We start from the raw sequence: 20,977 nt of genomic DNA, 5'->3' as shown, positions 1-20,977 counted from the left end.
AAAGAACACATAACGCTCCTTTCCTTCTGAGCCCTCTCATGGGCCCAAACAGCAGTTTATCACCACAAATTGGGTATTGCCGCAATCAGGACAAACTGGGCAACAAAATGGGGTATTTTATTTCTTGTGAAAATCAGAAATTTTGAGCCAAAACGACATATTATTGGGAAAAATTATTTTTTTAAATTCACAGCCCAAGTCAAATACGTCCTGTGAAAAAACTGTGCGGTCAAAATGGTAACAACAACCATAAATGAATTCCTTGAGGGGTGTAGTTTCCAAAATGGGGTCACTTTTGGGGGATTCCTACTGTTTTGGCACCTCAACACCTCTTCAAACCTGGCATGCTGCCTAAGATATATTCTTATTAAAACGGAGGCTACAAAATGCACTAGGTGCTTCTCTGCTTCTAGGGCTTGTGTTTTATTCCACGAGCGCACTAGAGCCACATGTGGGACATTTCTAAAAACTGCAGAATCTGGGCAATACATATTTAGTAGTGTTTCTCTGGTAAAAGCTTCTGTGTTACAGAAAAAAAAATGGAATAAAATTGAAATTCATCAAGAAAAATGAAATTTGCAAATTTCACCTCCACTTTGCTTTAATTCTTGTGAAATGCCTGAAGGGTTAAAAAAAAAATCTATGCTGTTTTGAATATTTTGAGGGGTCTAGTTTTTAAAATGGGGTGTTTTATGGGGGTTTCGAATACATAGGCCCCTCAAAGCCACTTCGGAACTGAACAGGTATCTTAAAAAAAAGACTTGAAATTTTCTTAAAAATATGAGAAATTGCTGTTTATGTTCTAAGCCTTGTAACGTCCAAGAAAAATAAAAGAATGTTCAAAAAACGATGCCAATCTAAAGTAGACATATGGGAAATGTGAACTAGTGACTATTGTGGGCGGTATAACCGTCTGTTTTACAAGCAGACGCATTTAAATTCAGAAAAATTATATTTTTTTCTAAATTATCCCTAAATTTTGCAATTTTCCACAAATAAACACTGAATATATCGACCAAATTTTACCACTAACATAAAGCCAAAATAATCTCAGAATCGCTTTGATAGGTTTAAGCATTCCGAAGTTATTACCACATAAAGTGAAATATGTCCGATTTCAAAAATGGGCTCTGAGCCTTAAGGCCAAAACAAGGCTGCGTCTTTAAGGGGTTACGTTAAATGTACCCTGAAAGGGTGCCATTAAATATACAGCTCTTCCTGCAAAAAAGCAAGCTTGCACACAGTTATGTTGAGGGAAAAAGTTATGACTCTTGTAACGCGACTGGAAAAAAATCGCTTGGTCATTTAAGGGGATATCCGGAGTCACAAAAAACTTGACCATTGCTCTTCTAATATAAAGGTAATGCACTTGTTAATAAGTTTCCATTAGCAAAGATAGCCTGATCGCCCGAACAGAGGATCTGGATTCTCAGAAAGCAGTGACAAGTCGTCACAGGGAGCATGACCATCGATGCACAGACACATATGGGAAGAGGGGACAGCTCCCTGGTACAACACATCACAGCTTTCTGAAGAACTATTAATCTTCCGGGATCACCTGACCGATCCTCTCTTCAGCCGATAAGGGCATCTTTGCTAATGCAAACTTATTAGTAAGTGCTTTATATTAATATTACAAAATCAACAGTCATGTTTTGTGTGCCTCAGTATAACCCCTTTAGTCTGGCCACTAAACTATTTTTTGAGACGAGTGTTGCGTTTGCATGTGAAGTGGTGGAAATGTACAAAAAATTTGTACAGAAATATCCTACATTTTTTTAAATATATGCAAATGTTCACAATCAATGGTAAAAAGTGTACAATTTATAAAACAATAGAATGCTATTCTAGTGACTGAAGCTCTTGCAGTCAATTTAGGACTCCACTGCACAGTCACAAGGCCTGTATGGATGGCTGAGTCTATGTACGGAGATATTCTACCCTAGAAACAATTTATCTATGGGAGAATACCTCTCTACATAATGGAGTCCGATGACGCATGCCACATATTGCCTCCGTAAGGAATCGGAGCCATACGGAGGTGCAGTACATTGGAGGTACATGTATAACAGCTTAAAGGGGTTGTCCGAGATACCATCATATTTTCAAAAACCCCTTTAATACATGTAATTTATAAATGTAAATACATTTGTAATATACTTACATTTTCCAAAGATCCTGCCGTCGGGAACTTGATTGGTGACGTCACTCTCTGCACTGGCTATGCCGCTTTGTTGATCTTGAATTCTTTGCCGGGTATACGACACGTCACTTGTCACGTGGTGTATATCGGCTTGTTCTGTTGTAACGCGCATGCGCGGCCCCTGCTGTTATCTCGAGAACAGCAGTGACAGCGCATGCGCGTTACGGGCTGTGAAGCAGAACAAGCCGATATACACCACGTGACAAATGACGTGTGGTATACCCGGCAATGAATTCAAGATCAACAAAGCGGCAGAGCCAGTGCAGAGAGTGACGTCACCCGGCAGGATCTGGAAATGGGGCCACTTTGGAAAATGTAAGTATATTACAACTGTATTTACATTTATAAATTACATGTATTAAAGGGGTTTTTGAAAATATGGACAGTATCTTGGACAGCCCCTTTAAAGATATTCTGCTTAGTGTGTCAGTCCCATGGTAGAATGGGTTTAATAAAGGCAATGCTACAGAAAGGCTAATACGCATAATATAACATGTATTACAGAATTGTATTTCAGATATGACTTGTTTGCAGATCACTGACTGGGTGGAACCATCCTTTGAAGATTTCTTTGGCAGCACAGGTAAAGTCACTTCACAAGCTTTCAAGACATCTAAAAGAGGTGTTACCAAGAAAGATGAGTCCACATTAGAGAACACGTCTCAGAGCAAAAAAAGAGCAAATCCATTCTCTGCCAATCATTGTAATGATGGAGTTAAAGCGACATCAAGCGAATCTCAGAATGACCCGTGGATTGATAAATACAGACCCAATGCTCAGGTAGGTGATGGTATTGTGATATTTTCTTTAGAGCTGATCTCAAGCAATGATATTTTTTCCTTCGAAAAATGTCAGTTTATGCTTCCAATTTTAACTTATTAAAGTTCTGTGTCAGGCTAGATTCACACGGGCGTTGCGCATCTCGGACGTGAAAAACGGCAGTTTTTCACATCCGAGGTGCATCCGTGCTCTGCGCTGCAGGACACGATATCACGCATCCCCCATAGACTAGAGTCTATGGAAGGGTGCGTGTAGTGTGAAAAAATAGGACATGTCCTATTTTCTTATGGACCCTTCACACAGCCCGTTGAAACAACGAAAGTGTGAACGGCCACATTGAATTATATAGGTCCGTGTGACGACCGTTGTTTTGCCTCCACAAATATCAAGGGACAAGGCAGCACATTCAAAATAAATGGGACTTTATTCACCCACAGGTGCGACGTTTCAGTCCAACAGGACCTTTCTCAAGCATGTGAGAAAGGTCCTGTTGGACTGAAATGTAGCACCTGTGGGTGAATAAAGTCCCATTTATTTTGGATGTGCTGCCTTGTCCCTTGATATTTGTGGATTCCATTCATGGGACTTTGGATCAGGTTCCTTTTGAGGCTTGCACCCATTATACTGCACTTCACTTTGAATCGCCGGTGCTGTGATTACTTTTCTTTCTGGCCGTTGTTTTGGCAGCCGTCACACGGACGTATAACACGTTCGTGTGAATAAGACCTTAGATGTAGGAACCTATAACGTAGTGTACTGACATAATCCTGGAAAATGAAATGAAAACAACACCTTTTCTAGAAAGAAGCCAGCATGGTGATGAGCATGCTCGCTGCTGGGGGTAGCCAGGTGTGGCCTGACACTTCACCTGCAGTGCGTCTGCCAAAGCGGCTTATACATGTTGGCTCTCTATTCTGATTCATACAGGGGGTTCCCGAATGGGAGTGACGCTCCTGTATGTGACTTCCATATGCCCTGACAGGGAATATGAACACGTGTTTTTGAGACAACATCTTTAATGCTCAAAGCAGTCCCTAATGAGTCTTCTATTATTAGGGCATATTCCCCCCCCCCCCCCATGTGGTTGAGACAGGTTTATTTTATTTATTTTTGCAGCTTTGAAACACTGAGATGAATGTTTATTAATTTTTATTTGAACATAGCTTGTAAAACCGCCTATTAAGGTAAAAGACGCAATGTGGTCGACTTGGGTTACGCTGCACCACTAGGTAAACAGCATGTTGTAAAACCGTGGTTAGCCCACTAGCACCCTGAATATTAAAAGGAAGTGTGTAGAAAAGTATTGAAAATTCATATAACTGAATTGAAAATAGCATTACAACGGCAAAACTGCACTATATGGGTATATTGACATGGGTCAGATATACTGCAGGAACATTCCACAGCATATGCGACCTAGAAATAGCGGGGAAATCCACTTGAAGATCCGCTAAATTGTGTCTGACGTAGTCTGTGATTGGCTGCAGCAGTCACATGATAAAATGTCATCACAGGAGACCAGCCAGACGATAAGGGACGCGTTGCGGAAGTCTGTTGCAGGCAAGTGGAAGAGGTCACATGATGCTGAACAATTTCCACAGGGAAATCGGAGCAAGCTGCAGCATGTGTGGGTACCCTTAGGTCCCCTGCCCACGTAGCGGATTTGTTGTGCATTTTTCGTCCAGATTTGCTGTTGAATATTTTCTGCACGGAAATGCGACCATAGTGCAGATTTTTAAAGTTTCAATGTAAAAGGGGCAAAAATTGTGTGAACATTACCCTATTACTGCAGTAAAAAAAAAAAAAAAACTCATTGTAAGGCCCTGTTCACACTGAGCTTTTTGCCGTCGTACATAACTATGATGCGAGGAGCCCGGCTCCCTGCAGTGTGTTCGGTCCGGGACTTGCGGCCGAAATACGTTCCGTCCATTACGGACGTAACATGGTCGTGTGAACCCAGCCTAAGGCTGACCGCACCTCAACTGCACCGTGTGAATATTCACTTACGTTGAAGTGATGATAACCAGGGGGAAGCTGAGGCAACATTTGGGATTTGAATGAAAGCATTCATGCTCTTTTCTTCAGGCAGACCTTGCTGTACATAAGAAGAAAGTGGAGGAGGTTGAAGCCTGGCTGAGAGCTCATTCTGACAAAAAACAGGTTTGTTTGCTTATTTTTTTGGGTTATGATTATACATTGGATTAATGTCTTTGTGGCTTATCCTCATTAGATATAACATCGATTTTGCTCAAACCATATTGTTGTGAATTTAAACCAATCTGCTTGTGTTGACAGGGTGGGTCTATTTTGTTGCTGACTGGCCCTCCTGGTTGTGGAAAAACTGCAACCATCCTAGTGCTCGCCAAGGAGATGGGGATTCAAATACAGGAATGGATCAACCCTTTAATGCAAGAATTTAAACCGGATGAGCCACCAGTTTGTTTCGACCGAGGTAATTTAAAAACAAAGAAAAAAAAGATATCATGTATTTCTTATGCTGCCATCGCAGCCCCAGGTACACGGGAATACAGCTTTGATCATATGACAACTGGCACTATCTGGTCTGTACTGGTTACGCTCAGCATGTTGGTCACGTTACCAGACATGTGGCGATCACCAATGTATCGAGTATTGGGGCAGAATAGTTGGTGATTGTTGCCCCTCTCCTATGGCAGTCGGACACGCAACCAGCGTCTGCATAATCTGCCATGTAGCCGTTATTCTACAGCGCTGTAGAACAAGCCCCCTTTAAAGGGAATGACCTTGTTTTTCATTTTAGTTTAATTAATTGAACTTCATATTGATAAAAAAAAGGAGGTTGTCCTTTAAATAAGAGGGCGGGTCAAAAATGCTATAGGGAAAACAAACTGACCCTGTTAACCCCTACCAGGTCACCCTGCCTAAACATAACAACGGCCCTACTCAAGGGAAGGCCCCGACCTCCAACCTATACCCTAGACGCCCTGTTAATGGCCTATCCGATTTAATAGTCTAGAGAATAAGAGGGGTGTAAACACACAAAAAATATATATATTTTAAATTATTTTTCTTAATACGCTTTTAATAAAAACCTGATTTGAATAATGTTGTTTTCTGTTGATATATTCCCTTTAATGACTAACAAAAAAGGTGTGTCCGCTCTCATCAGGGGGTTAATATTTTATATGTTTTTCCATGGTTGTTCATCAATAAGGATTTTGTGGCTCTAACTTTCTGAAGATCCTTTGTCCCGGCAGTTTCCTTTTTGCAGACATGAATCAAACAAACCATATGGCTTTTAACCCCTCTTATGCGCTAATAATGTGAATGTTTGTCCTTTTTCATATCCTCTAGAAATGGGATTCCAGATTTTCACAAGTCAGTCTCAGTCCGCACTTTTTCAGGACTTTCTTTTAAGGGCAAACAAATACAACAAACTTCAGATGCTGGGAGAGTCGCCTTCTACTGACAAAAAACTTATTATTGTTGATGTAAGTCCTAAAGTAAAGTAAAAATAAACTGTGCCTGTTTAAACAAAAATATGTAAAAAATAAATAAAAATAAATAAATAAATTTTAATATTATCAAAAAGTTAATTTATTTCAGTAATTCAATTCAAAAAGTGGAACTCCTATAATATATAGATTCATTACACACAGAGTGATCTATTTCCAGCATTTTCTTCTTTTAATGTTGATGAGTATGGTAACAGTTAATGAAAACCTGAAATTTTGTGTCTCAGAAAATTAGAATATTATATAAGCCAAATTTCAAAATTGATTTTTAATACTGAAATGTTGTCCTACTGAAAAGTATGTCCAGTATCTGCCCTCAATACTTGGTCGGGGCTCCTTTTGCATCAATTGCAGGATTGCGGAAGTTCAAAACATTTCCCATTCTGTAGTGCTGAATTGACCAGGGTATAATACAGACTACAGAAGAGCATATGGGAAAGTAATCAATTCAAGAAAGCAAATATCAATTACTTTTTTTTCATTTTTGTTTGTTTTAGGATATGCCCAACCAATTTTATAGAGACCCTGCAAGTCTACGTGATATTCTAAGGTAATGTAAAGTATAAAAGTTGTATGGTCCTCTGTTGTATGTACCTTGCTGATTAAGATTCTCTCTTGTCTCTCCACTATAGGAGATTTGTAAAGACTGGTCGCTGCCCTCTAGTGTTCATAATATCAGACAGTCTGAGCGGTGACAGCCATCAAAGACGACTGTTCCCAAAAGAAATCCAGGATGAGTTGTGTGTTAGTAATATCAGGTGAAAGCTTTGTACATTCTGACAGTCATAAGTGACCAATCACTTTACCGAAGAGGATTTCAAACCAAAACTTAAACTTAGTAAATCAGATGTTACAGCAGCCGCCAACGTTTTTTTTGGTAATTTATTTTAATTTTACTTACAGGGAAATTGTCGTTTTTTTTTTACATTTTTTAGCAGTAACCCTTTTTTTTTTTGCAAAAGTGACCACAGGATGCGCAAGCTTTTCCCTTTATGTATTATTTTTTTTAGGACCGGTTTTTAAAATGGCAATTTTATTAATTGAATATACTGACAGAATGACAGCGTGCCATCTGGTTCAGAGAAGCTCATTTAAAAGTGGCTTCACTTCCTGTTTTCACTTTTGCAAAAATGTCCGCCCCAAATGAATAGATGGATGCCAATATCTTTGGTAGCAAAACAAACATAATTACCAAGCGTTGACTGACTTATTCTTCAACTTCTTATCTATTAGGTAGATTTTCTCTAGTACTCTAGTTTCCTCCCACACTCCAAAAACATATAGATAGGAAATTTAGATTGTGAGCCTTATTGGGTGACCGTGAGTGATGACAACTTCTGTACAACGCAGCGGAGAATGCTGGCGCTATATACGTTACAGAAATAAGTAATAAACTCATAGGCCAATTTTACATTTTGGATGAAAACTCATTTTATTGTCTCTTGTTGGGCAGGAATTATTATTTTGAAATCTCATTACATCAGCACTCACAAAAAGCCACACCACAACTGCACCGCAAGCATACCGGTTTTTTTAAGATAATGGGGAACAGATATAACCTCTGCCTTCTGCATTGAATTACAGCATGGCCAAAATGTTGCATGGGAACAAAACCTGACTCTCTTTCCCTGTATTTTTCCCTTTGACAGAGTTCCTTCGTTCCAAAAATCCAGAGTAGTTTAAGAGTCCGGCCGCTTTCACACATGGGGTTTTGATGCCATTTCGGTGCCAATTTTTTTGGAAGGCAAAAACATTGCAGCCACATGTTAGTTTAATGGCTATGCTAATATATGAGAATGCTTCTATTCACAGTGATTTGGGGGTCAGTGGCATTTTTTTAAATCAAAACATAGCATGCTTTAGGACTTTTTCTTTTCTGGTGTTTTTCTCTATAGAAAAGGAAAAACACATGTACATGTTTTGCAGTTTACATATTTTTTTCATGCTGTTTAAAATGCTAGACAAGAAAGCCTAATGGTGGTGTTCTGTTTGGCTAAAAAGAGACAGCCACGCTTTTTGTGGCGCTCCGCTCTGGCTAATAGGAGACCCCGCCCCTCATCTAACACAAATACCTCAATAAGAGACCAATTAAAATGTAATGAGTTGTAATGTGCCACAAAAAAAAAAAAATGTGACCAACAGTGTTCACTCCCGGACCCCTGGTTGGGAAACCTCTGATTATGGGGTCCCTTTAAGTCAGCCGTTATACAGTTTAGGGCCTTGCACTATTTTTATATAATTATTTATATTATATTATTTCCAACAATGTATACACTATATAAAAGGACTGTACTAATGCTTATGTACTTTTTCAGCTTCAACCCCGTTGCTCCCACCAGCATGATGAAAGTGCTGGGCAGGATTGCTGCTACAGAAGCAACTACGGTCAGTATGAGAGAGTGTCTAAACTATGTACATAGTCCACATCTGTTCTATAACTATGATCTTATGAAGATCTGGTCACTCTATTCATAGAACATAGTGCCATGCATTGTCTTCATGCTTTTGTATATACTGCCTGAGCCATACATACTTGTCCCTACTGTTTATCTTCCAGGCATGTTCGCTTAGAGGAAACCTGGAGTCATTCGTTCAGAGCAGTAGTGACTATTTAGGTTGTGTTCACATGTGGTGTAAGTGTTCTGCGTTAAATACCTGCAATGGAGGAGTACAGTACAAATGAATGAGGTTTTTACAAAACCCCATTCACACGTTGCAGAAAAAAAATCCACATGGCTTGCTGCTGTTTTCCAAACCCGCCGTGTGATCAATATGTAGTGTACTTTTGCCAAGAAAACTCTTAACTGTAACACATGTTACCAATTTTAGAGAATTTGCGGAGAAATCGGCGGCAGAAGTATTCTGCGAGGTCTGAACTTGACCTTTGAGTCATTTATTAGATCCTGCTGATACTATCTTCTTTGTATAAGCGGCTTACTGATTTTGGCCACCCAAGAGACCATTTTCCAATATATATTTTTTCTACTTAAAATGGAACATAGCCAGTAGTCTGCGGATATCTTGACATTTTCTCTAGTAAATGTGCGTTCTCTAAACCAAGTTTTTCTCAATGGACCATCGTGATATGCACCTCGCTGTTTTGTTTTTTTGCAGAATGGAGGGAAGTCTGCTATTCCTGATAAGGAAGCTCTGGAGTTGTTGTGTTCTGGATGTTCAGGGGATATTAGAAGCGCTATTAATAGCCTTCAGTTCTCCGCACTTAAAGGTAAGGTTACATTTATGTCTTAATCAGTCCTGAAAATTGCACGGGTTGTCTAGGTTTGGGAAAAAAAGATCTGCCCCCCGCCCCAGAAATGGCTCCGCTTTTGACCAAGGGCTGTGTCTGATATTGCAGTTCAGCCCCATCCAGTGAAATAAGGGTGAGCTGCAATACCAGACACAGCCCATGGACAGGAGTGGCGCTGTTTCTGGAAAAAAAGCAGGCCCTCTTTTTCTAATTCCAAACTACTACTTTAATGTAAATACCTATAAAACCTGGAACTAGAGACCTGTGTAAGAAATTTTAATTTTCATATTGTTTTTATGAGAACTATTGAAAAGTTGCTTTTTAAAAATATTTTTCAGCCTAAAAACTGCCTTTGTTATCGCTCTCTGATCACAGATTCTTCCTTACCAAGTAATTTTTGGTTTAAGAAGAAAGGAAAAGCTTCAAAGGTGTCAAAAACATCATCCAAAGCAAAGAATAAAAAGAAATCTGATCAAGCAGGAGACCATACAGATGAAATACAAGCCATTGGAGGCAAAGATGCTTCTCTGTTCTTGTTCCGAGCATTAGGGAAAATACTCCACTGTAAAAGTAAGAATCATTTTAGGCGGTGCGTATTTTTCTGTTTAGCGGTTCTGTTCCTAATGTTGAAAGCCGCTCATTTCAGACACTTTGGTTTGGCTGCAGTAACTTCACATAGGAAAAGAATCCGCCTCATAACTGCATTGAAAAGGCGTGTTTGATTTCAGTATATCATTTTACAAATCCGCCCAGTCCATAGACTGTTATAATGCCGCTAACCGGAAATGATCTATCTTTTAGGATTAGAGAAATGATTTAGGTGATGTACTCTTTTATATATGTTTTTTCCAGGGGAAGCTCCAGAAGCGGACTTGGACTACTATAAACTGCCAGCACATTTGTCACAGCACCACAGAGACCTGCTTCTTGTTCTCCCAGAGGTGAGGAATGTTGCTTTTAAAAGCAACAGGAAATGGTCTAACAAAAAACACCATACTCAGCTGCTAAATCCTCCGCTGCTCCAGCTCCGGTGGATCCCCGCTGGTGCAACAAGCCCCCCTGGGGAAACACCAGAGTACTGTTTTTTTTTTTTTCTTATTTTTGCTGCTACTTTTTTTTAACTTTTAGCCATTTCATTGATGCCCCTGTGGCCAGGTAAAGTTTTCCATTTTTGATATACACGTCTTTAAACGATAATATCTTTTGAACCGCTTTGAATATCACAACTATTTTTACTTTGTTTTTTTACAAGACTTATGAGGCTTTCATTTTCTATATTGGTTTAATTCAGTATTTTAAATTTTTGTTATGAGCAGACAAAATCACTAAAAATTAAAGACAAAACACATTTTGTAATTTGTAGAGCGCTGTAACGATTAGATCTCTTTTTTCTCCGTCACCCTGGATCACTGTGAGGGGAGAGTGAAGAGGGCTATATACAGACAACCGTGAAAAAAATGGCAGTCAACAACGAATCAATTGTCAGTTTTTCATGGCTGGTTTGTATCAATGTGTCTCAAAATTTGAATTAATTTCCCGGCCGTCTGCCGTTTTTAACCGGCATTTGCAATCCGGTTTTCATGGACGTTAAAAAAAAAATGGATGAGTTTTATTCATCAGGGCTTTTTTCCCAACCCCCTGAAAACACCACAGTGCCCGTGTAGATAGTGATGCAATAATACTGTAGATAGTGCCACACACCCTGTATATAGCAACATCCCCCCCCTGTATTTAGCAATATCCCTGCTGCAGATAGTGCCACCACCCCCGCCCCTGTAAATGGCACCCCTTCCTGTAAATAGCACCACTGTAGCTCCCCGTAGGAGCGGAATCCCCATGACCGAAGATTCCGCTCCTACAAGAAGCGCCTGATGTCTCTGTCCATATATGTCTCTAAAAGCGGAATCCCCTGCCAAAGCGGGGATTCCGCTCCAGGAGTAGCCCCTGACCTCACTGTCCATATATGGATAGTGACACCAGGGGCTTCTCCAGTAGCGGAATCCCCGAAACAGAGCGATCTGACACCAGGGATTCCGCTCCTTGAGAGAGCCACTGACGTCATTGTCCATATATGGATAGTGACACCAGAGGCTTCTCCAGTAGCGTAATCCCCGGCCAGAGTGTCGGCCAGGGTTTCCGCTCCTAGAGAGAACCAATAACGGCACTGTGCAAATGGACAGTGACGTCAGGGGCTCTGTCTAGAAGCGGAATCCCCGGCCAGTACGATCTGACACAGGGGATTCCGCTCCTAGAGTCAGTTCAGGCGGTGCCATTTACAGTGGGGGGGTGCGATGCTAGATAGCAACCCTCCGCTGTAGATAGCATTGCCACCTGAACTGAGTCTAGGAGCGGAATCCCCGGTGTCAGATCGCACTGGCCGGGGATTCCGCTTCTAACAGAGGCTCTGACGTGGACAGTGACGTTAGTGGCTTTGTCTAGGAGCAGAATCCCCGGCCTAGACTCAGTTCAGGTGGCGCTATTTACAGTGGGGGTGGGTGCGATGCTATCTGCAGGGGGGAATGGCACTATCTACAGCGGGGATGGAAGGGGGGCTCCCTCTAGGAGGGGAGGGAATCCAGAGCGCTGGCCGGGGATTCCTATGCTAGAGGGAGCTTAGGTGGCGCTATTTACACACTGTTTTGCGGGGGTTCTGGGTGGCACTATCTACAGTGGGGGGTGTATTCCGGGGCTCTCAAAGCCCCAGCACACTTGAGAGTGCAGTGCTGCTCACACTGAAGCAGCACTACACTCATTAAACCCCTTCCAGGCTGCCGACATATAGACATTTACATTTGCTCTGTGTAATGCCTATATAGCACCGACCTATTCCACAGTGCTGTTCATAGATTATAATCACTCAGATCAGACCCTATACTCGCTAGAGCCAATTTGCTGTCTTTTAACCCCTTTAGGACGCAGCCTGTTTTGGCCTTGTGGACACAGATGATTTTTTTCAAATCTGATATGTCGCTTTATGTGGTGATAACTTTGGAATGCTTTAACCTATCTAAGCGATTCTGAGATTGTCTTCTCGTGACATATTGAACTTTATTTTAGTGAAAAAATTTGGTCAATAAATTCAATATTTATTTGTGAAAAACTTCAAATTTAACCCCTTAATGACCAGCCTATTTTAGACCTTAATGACCAAGCTATTTTTTACGTTTTTGAATCGTCGCATTCCAAGAGCTATAACGTTTTTATTTTTGCGTCGACATAGCTGTATAAGGTCTTGTTTTTTGCGGGACAAGTTGTACTTTTTAATAGCACCATTTTGGAGGACATATTATTTATTGATTAACTTTTATAAACTTTTTTTGGGGAGGGAATAGAAAAAAATCTGAAATTTCGCCACGCTTTTTTGCGTCCTAAATCTGCGCCGTTTGCCGTGTAGTATAAATAACACAATAAGTTTATTCAGCGGGTTGTTACGATTGCAACGATACCAAATTTGTATAGATTTTGTATGTTTTACTACTTTTACACAGTAAAAACGCTTTTTTTTTCAAAATTATTTGTTTTTGTGTCTCCATATTTGAAGAGCCGTAACGTTTTTATTTTTTCGCCGATGCAGTTGTATGAGGACTTTTTTTTTTGCGGGAAGACTTGTAGTTTTTATTGGTACCATTTTGGAGTAGATGCGACTTTTTGATCACTTTTTAATAAAAAATTTTTAGTCAGGATTCACAGAAAACATTCCGTTGTTTTTAACTTAATTTTTTACGACGTTCACCGTGCGGGTTAAGTAATGTAATAGATTTATAGTCGGGGTCGTTACGGATGCGGCGATACCAAATATGTGTAACTTTTTAACTGTATTTTGGTTTTTTAATAGTAAAGCAGTTTGTAAGGGGAAAAAGTGGGTTTTTCCTTTTTTTTTACAAATTTTTTTTTTATTAACTTTATTAAACTTTTTTTTTTACTTTTTTACTAGTCCCACTAAGGGACTTCACTATGCGATCTTCCGATCGCTATTATAATACACTGCAATACTTCTGTATTGCAGTGTATTATGCCTGTCCGTTTAAAACGGACAGGCATCTGCTAGCATGCATTCATCACTGGCAGACCTGGGGGCCTTCATTAGGCCCCCGGCTGCCATTAGAGACACAGACACTCGGCGATCTTATCGCCGGGTGTCGGTGGGGGAGAGAGGGAGCTCCCTCCCTCTCTCCAAAACAACTCAGATGCGGTGCTCGCTATTGAGCACCGCATCTGAGGGGTTAAATGGGTGAGATCGATACTAATATCGATCTCACCCGGCAGAGCAGGGACGCCTCTGACAGCTGAGAGCAGGGAGATTTGACAGCTCCCTGCTCTGTTTACTTATTCCGATGCCGCGACGTAAAAAGTCTATGGCATCGGAATAAGGCCCGTTAGTGACCAACGTAGAAACACGATGGGCCGGTCACTAACGGGTTAAGAGAAAATTCGCAAAAATTTGCATTTTTCTAAATTTAAATGTATCTACTTGTAAAACAGATAGTAATACCACACAAAATCGTTACTATTTCACATTTCCCATACGTCTACTTTTGTTTTCATCGTTTTTTGAACATCCTTTTATTTTTCTAGGACGTTACAAGGCTTAGAACTTTAGCAGCAGTTTCTCACATTTTCAAGAAAATTTCAAGCCTATTTTTTCAGGGACCAGTTCAGTTGTGAAGTGGCTTTGAGTTCCTTATTTATTAGAAAATCCCCATAAATCACCCCATTTTGAAAATTGCACCCCTCAAAGTATTCAAAACAGCAGAAAGTATTTTAACCCTTTAGGCGTTTCACAGGAATTAAAGCAAAATTTTTGCCGAAATTCATTTGTAATATATTATTTTCTGTAACACAGAAGGTTTTACCAGAGAAATGCAACTCAATATTTATTGCCCAGATTCTGCAGTTTTAGGAAATATCCCACATGTGGACCTAGTGCGGTAATGGACTGAAGCACAAGCCTCAGAAGCAAAGGAGCAACTAGTGGATTTCAGGGCCTGTTTTTTTTTAAGAATATATTTTAGGCACCATGTCCAGTTTGAAGAGGTCTTGTGGTGCCTAAACAGTCGAAACCCCCCAAAAGTGTCCCCATTTTGGAAACGACACCCCTCAAGGCGTTTTTCTAGGGCTATAGTTCGCATTTAGACCCCACAGTTTTTTTGCAGAATTTAGTGGAATTAGTCTGTGAAGTTGAAAATCAACTTTTTTTTCTGCTCCTTTTTACAAGGAATAAAGGAGAAAAAGCACCCCAAAATTTGTAATTTTTCCCTATTCCGGCAATACCCTGCTGTTTAGACCCATGGCAGGGCTCAGAATGGAAGGAGTGTCTTTTGGATTTTGGAGCGAGGATTTTGCTAGAATGTTTTTCGGTGCCATATCTCGTTTGCAATGCCCTGGAGGGACCAAAACCGTGGAAACCCCCCAAAAGTGACCGCATTTTGGAAACTACACCCCTCAAGGAATCTTTCTAGGGCAATAGTTAGCATTTTGACCCCACAGGTTTTTTGTAAAATTTTGTGGAATTAGGCCGTGAAAATTAATATCAATATTTTTTCCCACTAAAATGTTGAATTTTTATTTTTCACAAGGGATAAAAGAGTAAAAGCACCCCAACATTTGAAAAGCAATTTCTCCCGAGTACGGCAATGCCCTGTATGTGGTCATAATTTTTTTTTTTATTAGAAATTAATTAACCCTTTCAGGACTGATCCTTATTTGCTTTTTCATTTTCTTTTTTCACTCCCCAACTTCCAAGAGCCATAAAATCTTTATTTTTCAGTCAGTAGAGCGGCGTGAGGGCTTATATTTTGCGGGAGGAGTTGTAGTTTTTATTGACACCATTTAAAGTACAATATAATGTATTGGGAAACTGAAAAAAAATTCTTTACGGGCTGAAATTGGAAAAAAAAGGTGATTCCTTCATTGTCTTTTGGGTTTCGTTTTTAAGTCTTTGACCGTGCGGTAAAACCGACAACTTAACTTTATTCAGCGTCTCAATATAATTATGGTGTTACCAAATTTATATAGTTATTTTTTATGTTTTACTACTTTAAAAAAAAAAAAATAGTTTTGTATCACCACATTCTGAGAGCCATAATTTTGTGGTCGAAGCAGTGTGAGGGCTTATTTTTGGCGGGACGAGCTGTAGCTTTTATTGGTACCATTTTATGGTACATACAACTTCTTGATCACTTTTTATTAAAACATTTTTATTACGGCAATACCATATGTATATAGTTTTTTTTAATGTTTTGGGGCATTTGCACAATAAAATCACATTTTTATAAAATTATTCATTTTTTTTTGTGTTCCTATGTTCTGAGAGCCATAACCTTTTTATTTTTCAGTCAAAAATGCTGTGTAAGGGCTTGTTTTTTGCGGGACAAGTGTTAGTTGTTATTGGTGCTATTTTTGGGTACATGCGACTTTTTGATCACTTTTTATTCTATATCTTGGGAGGAGTGGTGACCAAAAAATAGCGATGCTGGCATAGTTTTTCGTTTATTTTTTTTGCGGTGTTAACCGTGCGGAAAAACAACATTATAGTTCTATAGCTTCGGTCGTTCCGAACGCAGTGATACCAAATATGTGTACACTTTTTTTTTTTTTTTAACGGTTTAATTTTTTTTTCCTATAATAAAAGACTTATTATAGGGAAAAAACACTTTTTTATTTTTACACTTTTATAAAACATTTTTATTAAGTCTTTTTTTACTTTTTTCTTTTTTTACCTGCAGCACTGATCGCTGCTATAATACATTACACTACCTAGGTAGTGAACTGTCAGTGTGACGTCACAGTCACTCTGACAGTAAGCCTATGAGGACCAGCCACCTTAGGCTTTCATACATGGCAGACCCGGAGGCCGTTGTCTGGCCATGGCAACCCCCACGATTGCATGGGAGCTGCCGATGTGCTACAAACCCCCTAAATGCAGCGATCACAATCGATCTCCGCATTTAAAGGGTTAATTGCCAAAATCAGCGGCGATGCGCCGCTGATCGGCAACGCTGGAGCGTCAGGCTGGTCCTGATAGGCTTCCGTCCATGGCAGACACGGAGGCCATTGTTTGGCCTCCGGTCGGCATGCCACCCATCGGCAAACCCCGCGATTTCAGAGCGGGGACTGTCGATGTGCTAGAAAACTCCTAAAATGCGGCGATCGCAACCAATCGCCGCATTTAGGCGAAATTCACACAAACGTGTGCGGTTTGCGCTCGCAAAAATTGCTGCATTTTTTTGCGCCTTGCAGTTCCGTGTGTCATAAGTGTTTGGTAAGTGGCTTCGTGATTTTCGCGCATATGCCATCCTCATGACACACGGTTTTGAGGTTTAGAAAAAGAAATTAAGGAGGTGGTTTTATTTTTCCCTTCATTTTTTGATCTACTGTTGCGCGAATCACGCGCAGCACATGGAAGTGCGTCCGTGTACTGCGCCTGATTTTAAGTATAGGACATGTCGTGAGTTTCACGCAGCGGACACACGCTGCGTGAAAAACACGGATTGTCTGAATGTCCCCGTTGCCTTACATAGGTCCGTGCGACGCGTGTGATTTTCACGCGCGTATCACGGACGTGAAACACGTTCGTGTAAATAAGGCCTTAAGGGGTTAATTGCCAAAATCAGCAGCAAAGGACTGCTAAGTGGAGTGTCAACTGTCGGAGACATCTGACCTCCCGGTTCCCGGTGCACCGGGAATGACTCAGTAACTATACGTCCTCGTGCGGGAAGTAACCTCCCACGATGACGTATAGTTACTGAGTGGTGCGGGGTTTAATGGAAGCCAAATAAATTTCAGTATGCTTTTGGAGAGTAGGAGCAAAGCCGAGTACTGGAGGAAACCCAAATCTGTATAATCCTGTAAACTCCATGCAGTATCTAGTCAGATTCGGACCAAGGATCTTTGTGCCTGTGGCACATGATGCATATTACGTGCTGATTTTTCCGCGGCAAATCCGATGCATAATACAGTGTCAGCAAAGTAAAAGAGTCTTCAAGTAATTTCATTTACATGTTGCGAAATTTTTCCACACACAAATTGACCTGCGGTGTGGATTTTGACGTGCATCTTTCTTTTAGTGTGTCTGTGGACCTTTTTAGTATTTTCTCTCTCTTTCTCTCTCTTTCTCTCTTTCTCTTTCTCTTTCTCTTTCTCTCTTTCTCTTTCTCTCTCTTTTTCTATATATATATTGCGCATTGCATCTTTTTTGGGTTTGGTCATTCAGTCTGGATGCAGGCAAATATATACTAAACTGACTTCTTTGATCAACACTCCTAACAAAACTATTTTTTGACACAACTTATATGTATTTGGTGGGTGATCACTACTATACTTCTCTTTTTGGTTGTATCAGTTTATAAGGTTGTCTAAACAGTGGAATTTTTAGCAATTTCTCTTTTCTATGATTCACTGAATCACTGAGGGCCCTCTCTCGTCATTCATTGTTCATTTGTTTTGATTATTTGTCATTTTACTTGTTTGATATTTCCCTTTGTGTAAAGCTCTGCAGAATATGTTGACGTTCTATAAATAAAGATAAATATGATTATCCTGAATTCCCTGAAGTTTGTCACGCCATTTGTTCAGATTTTGGTAATAATTACTGATTATAATGCTTCCCTTTATGTTTTCGCTACAGGCCGTTGTAGAGAAGTCTCATATGCGAAGTGAATTATTCAATTTATATCTTCACCAAAACTATTTAGATTTTTTCACTGATATTGATGACGTTGTACGAGCCAGCAAGTACCTGAGTGCTGCCGATGTTCTCACTGGTGACTGGAATGTAAGGAGTTGTACTTTTTCATTCTTGCTATTACATACTTTGGAAAATTCTGCAAAAGGCTTATTCTACAGCTTTAAGGATAATCCTTTTCTCTTTGATAATACAATAACTTCTATTGGTTGAATTGTTTATGTTTCATTCTTATAGATCTGACATGATCTGTGCTTTAAAATACAGTGTATGAGATACTATGCTAAATGGGAAGGACCTAAAAAAATAGATTATATTGGAATGTTTTATGTATTTCTTAAAGATGTGCAGTCAGTTTTTTTTCAGTTTTGCTTCATTCCCTTCAATGGGGTTTAGTAGCAACACCAGACACAGAACATGGACGAGAGAGTCGCTATATGTGTTAAAGCACTGAAGGGGTTTCTACACTCCACCAAGTCACAGCCGTTTTTGTTCTCATATTCATAATAATATTGTATAATACATAGGGCTGGGCAATTAATCAGAAAAAGAACAAAACCGAAATTCAGTGCAGATAACCAAGGTAATCTTGCGCATTTCTTTTTTTCCAGTTTAAACCGTATCTGTGTTTTCAGGACGCAGATACAGTTGAAACCTATAGTAGAGCCCGCTGCTTTGCTATTCAAAGTGTAACGCCGGCCGCTCACAGCTCCGTGCAGACAGTCATGATGGCGTCACCGTCTCGTGCTTGTCCGTGCTGAGCCATGAGAGGCTCAGCGCATATTTTCAGAGTGTGCTGCACTAATGCCATATACCGGTGTGTCAGGCAGCTTATTGGTCAACGGTGTCCTCAATACCCACCCCAATTACTTCTTGCTTAGCCTCAATGCTCACGTACAGTGCCCGCCACAATGGTATATACAGGGATGATGGGGGTCCCTGTATAGTACCGCCATCCTCCCTGTATATAAACACCAACTTCCCTGTATATAACGCCCATCAACCCTTCATATAGGGATGATGGGGGTAATATATAGCGATGATGGGGGTCATATACAGGGATGATGGGGGTTATATACAGGGACCTATATCATCCCTGTATGAACCATCCCTCCATCATCCCTGTATATAGCCCCCACCATCCCTGTATATACCAGTTAGCCATCAACCCTGTATATAACCCCCGTCATCCATCTATATACCATTGGGGTGGGCATTGTCCGCTTGCCATGGTGCGTGAGCATTGAGACTAAACAAGAAGTTACTGGGGTGGGCATTAATGACACTGCACAAATAGGATGCCTGAAACGCCGGTATATGCCAGAAGTCCAGCGGAATCTGAAAATATGCGCCGAGCCACGCAGACCGGAGGAGCAGAGGGATCTCCTCCACTCGTCGTTGGAACAGGTTTAGGTAAGTATTTTATTACTTTTATTAGGCCCTATTGGGGGCATTATTCTGCGTTGGGCCTCTTTAGTGACATTGTCCTGTGTGGGGGCATTATACTGCGTTGGGGCAACTATAGGGACATTATAGGGTGCAGTGTTGGGGTATATTATACACAGTAGTATGCAGAAGGAAAAGGGAATCTATATTAATTCAATGGCGTGGCAGGCAAATAGGGACGTGGCATGCAAAAAGGGGTGTGGCCTAAAAATTGTTTATTAATTGTAATCAAGGTCTCATGTTCAATTAATCGTGATTTTGATTTAGGTCATAATCGCCCAGCACTAATAATAATGATCATGTATGGTATGGTCCTTTTGTATGCAAATTTAATTTCATGGTTTTTTTACCTTGCAGTTCAGATCCACTCTAAATGTGTACAGCTCTTCAGTGGCAAGCAGAGGGATTATACATTCCAACAGTTCCAGGGCTTTTGCCAGTTGTCAATCAGGAGTTGGTTTCCGACCTCTACATAAGCCACAATGGCTTCTTGTAAATAAAAAGGTAGGTACAATATGTTTTATATTTACTATACAGACTAAACTTAAAGGGGTTGTCCGACGACATAAAATGTTTCTAATTGGTTAGGAAATTTAAAATGGAGACACTTACTAATATACTTTCACTTTTGAAAGGATGTCCAGATTTCCCTGTCCTGGAAGTGGTGCTTCTCCTCTTACCTGTGACGTTCCGATACAGCTTCAGGATGCAGGGAGCTCCCCCCTTCCTCTCTGTGTGTCAGTGACGTGATGACGGGGCTGGCTCAGTTCATTAGATTAGCCAGACCCTTCTCTGTCACAGCTAATGCACAGTAGCTTTATGTCCGATCTGCAATTGTTCCTTTTCCTCCTGATCTCCTTATCCGTTTTCTCACTTCTTCCCCCGTGACTGTCAGCACAGAACTACCTGCTTTCAGTATGAGTTGTACACCGTAATAATAATAAAGACGGCTCACACTGAAAACAGATAGCGCCATGCTGACAGTCAAGGGGCGGGGGGGCTGAGATATAATAAGGAGAGCAGGATAAAAAGGAACAATTTCAGACTGGACAAAAGCTGCTGTCATGGACATGTGTGGCGCTGTTCCTGGTAGAAAATAACCTTGTTTTTGTATCCATCCACCA

The 20,977-nt window shown here is 40.5% G+C and overlaps 1 protein-coding gene across 1 annotated transcript in view; it reads left to right on the top strand.

Annotated features, from left to right (window-relative positions):
• RAD17 (RAD17 checkpoint clamp loader component) overlaps nt 1-20,977 on the top strand; it is a 37,243-nt gene that overhangs the window by 8,634 nt on the left and 7,632 nt on the right. The window contains exons 3-14 of the mRNA XM_075837929.1: nt 2,738-2,983; nt 5,069-5,143; nt 5,279-5,435; nt 6,317-6,453; nt 6,975-7,027; nt 7,110-7,235; nt 8,793-8,862; nt 9,592-9,703; nt 10,100-10,294; nt 10,577-10,665; nt 18,351-18,497; nt 20,211-20,357. Of these exons, the coding sequence (XP_075694044.1) occupies nt 2,738-2,983; nt 5,069-5,143; nt 5,279-5,435; nt 6,317-6,453; nt 6,975-7,027; nt 7,110-7,235; nt 8,793-8,862; nt 9,592-9,703; nt 10,100-10,294; nt 10,577-10,665; nt 18,351-18,497; nt 20,211-20,357 (1,554 nt within the window). The remainder of the gene's footprint in view (nt 1-2,737; nt 2,984-5,068; nt 5,144-5,278; nt 5,436-6,316; nt 6,454-6,974; nt 7,028-7,109; nt 7,236-8,792; nt 8,863-9,591; nt 9,704-10,099; nt 10,295-10,576; nt 10,666-18,350; nt 18,498-20,210; nt 20,358-20,977) is intronic.

This window comes from Rhinoderma darwinii, chromosome 1 (genome assembly GCF_050947455.1).
Source record: "Rhinoderma darwinii isolate aRhiDar2 chromosome 1, aRhiDar2.hap1, whole genome shotgun sequence".
Taxonomy (NCBI): domain Eukaryota; kingdom Metazoa; phylum Chordata; class Amphibia; order Anura; family Rhinodermatidae; genus Rhinoderma; species Rhinoderma darwinii.
The sequence above is the reverse complement of the archived record's forward strand: the minus strand, read 5'-3'. Positions and strand labels throughout refer to the sequence as shown.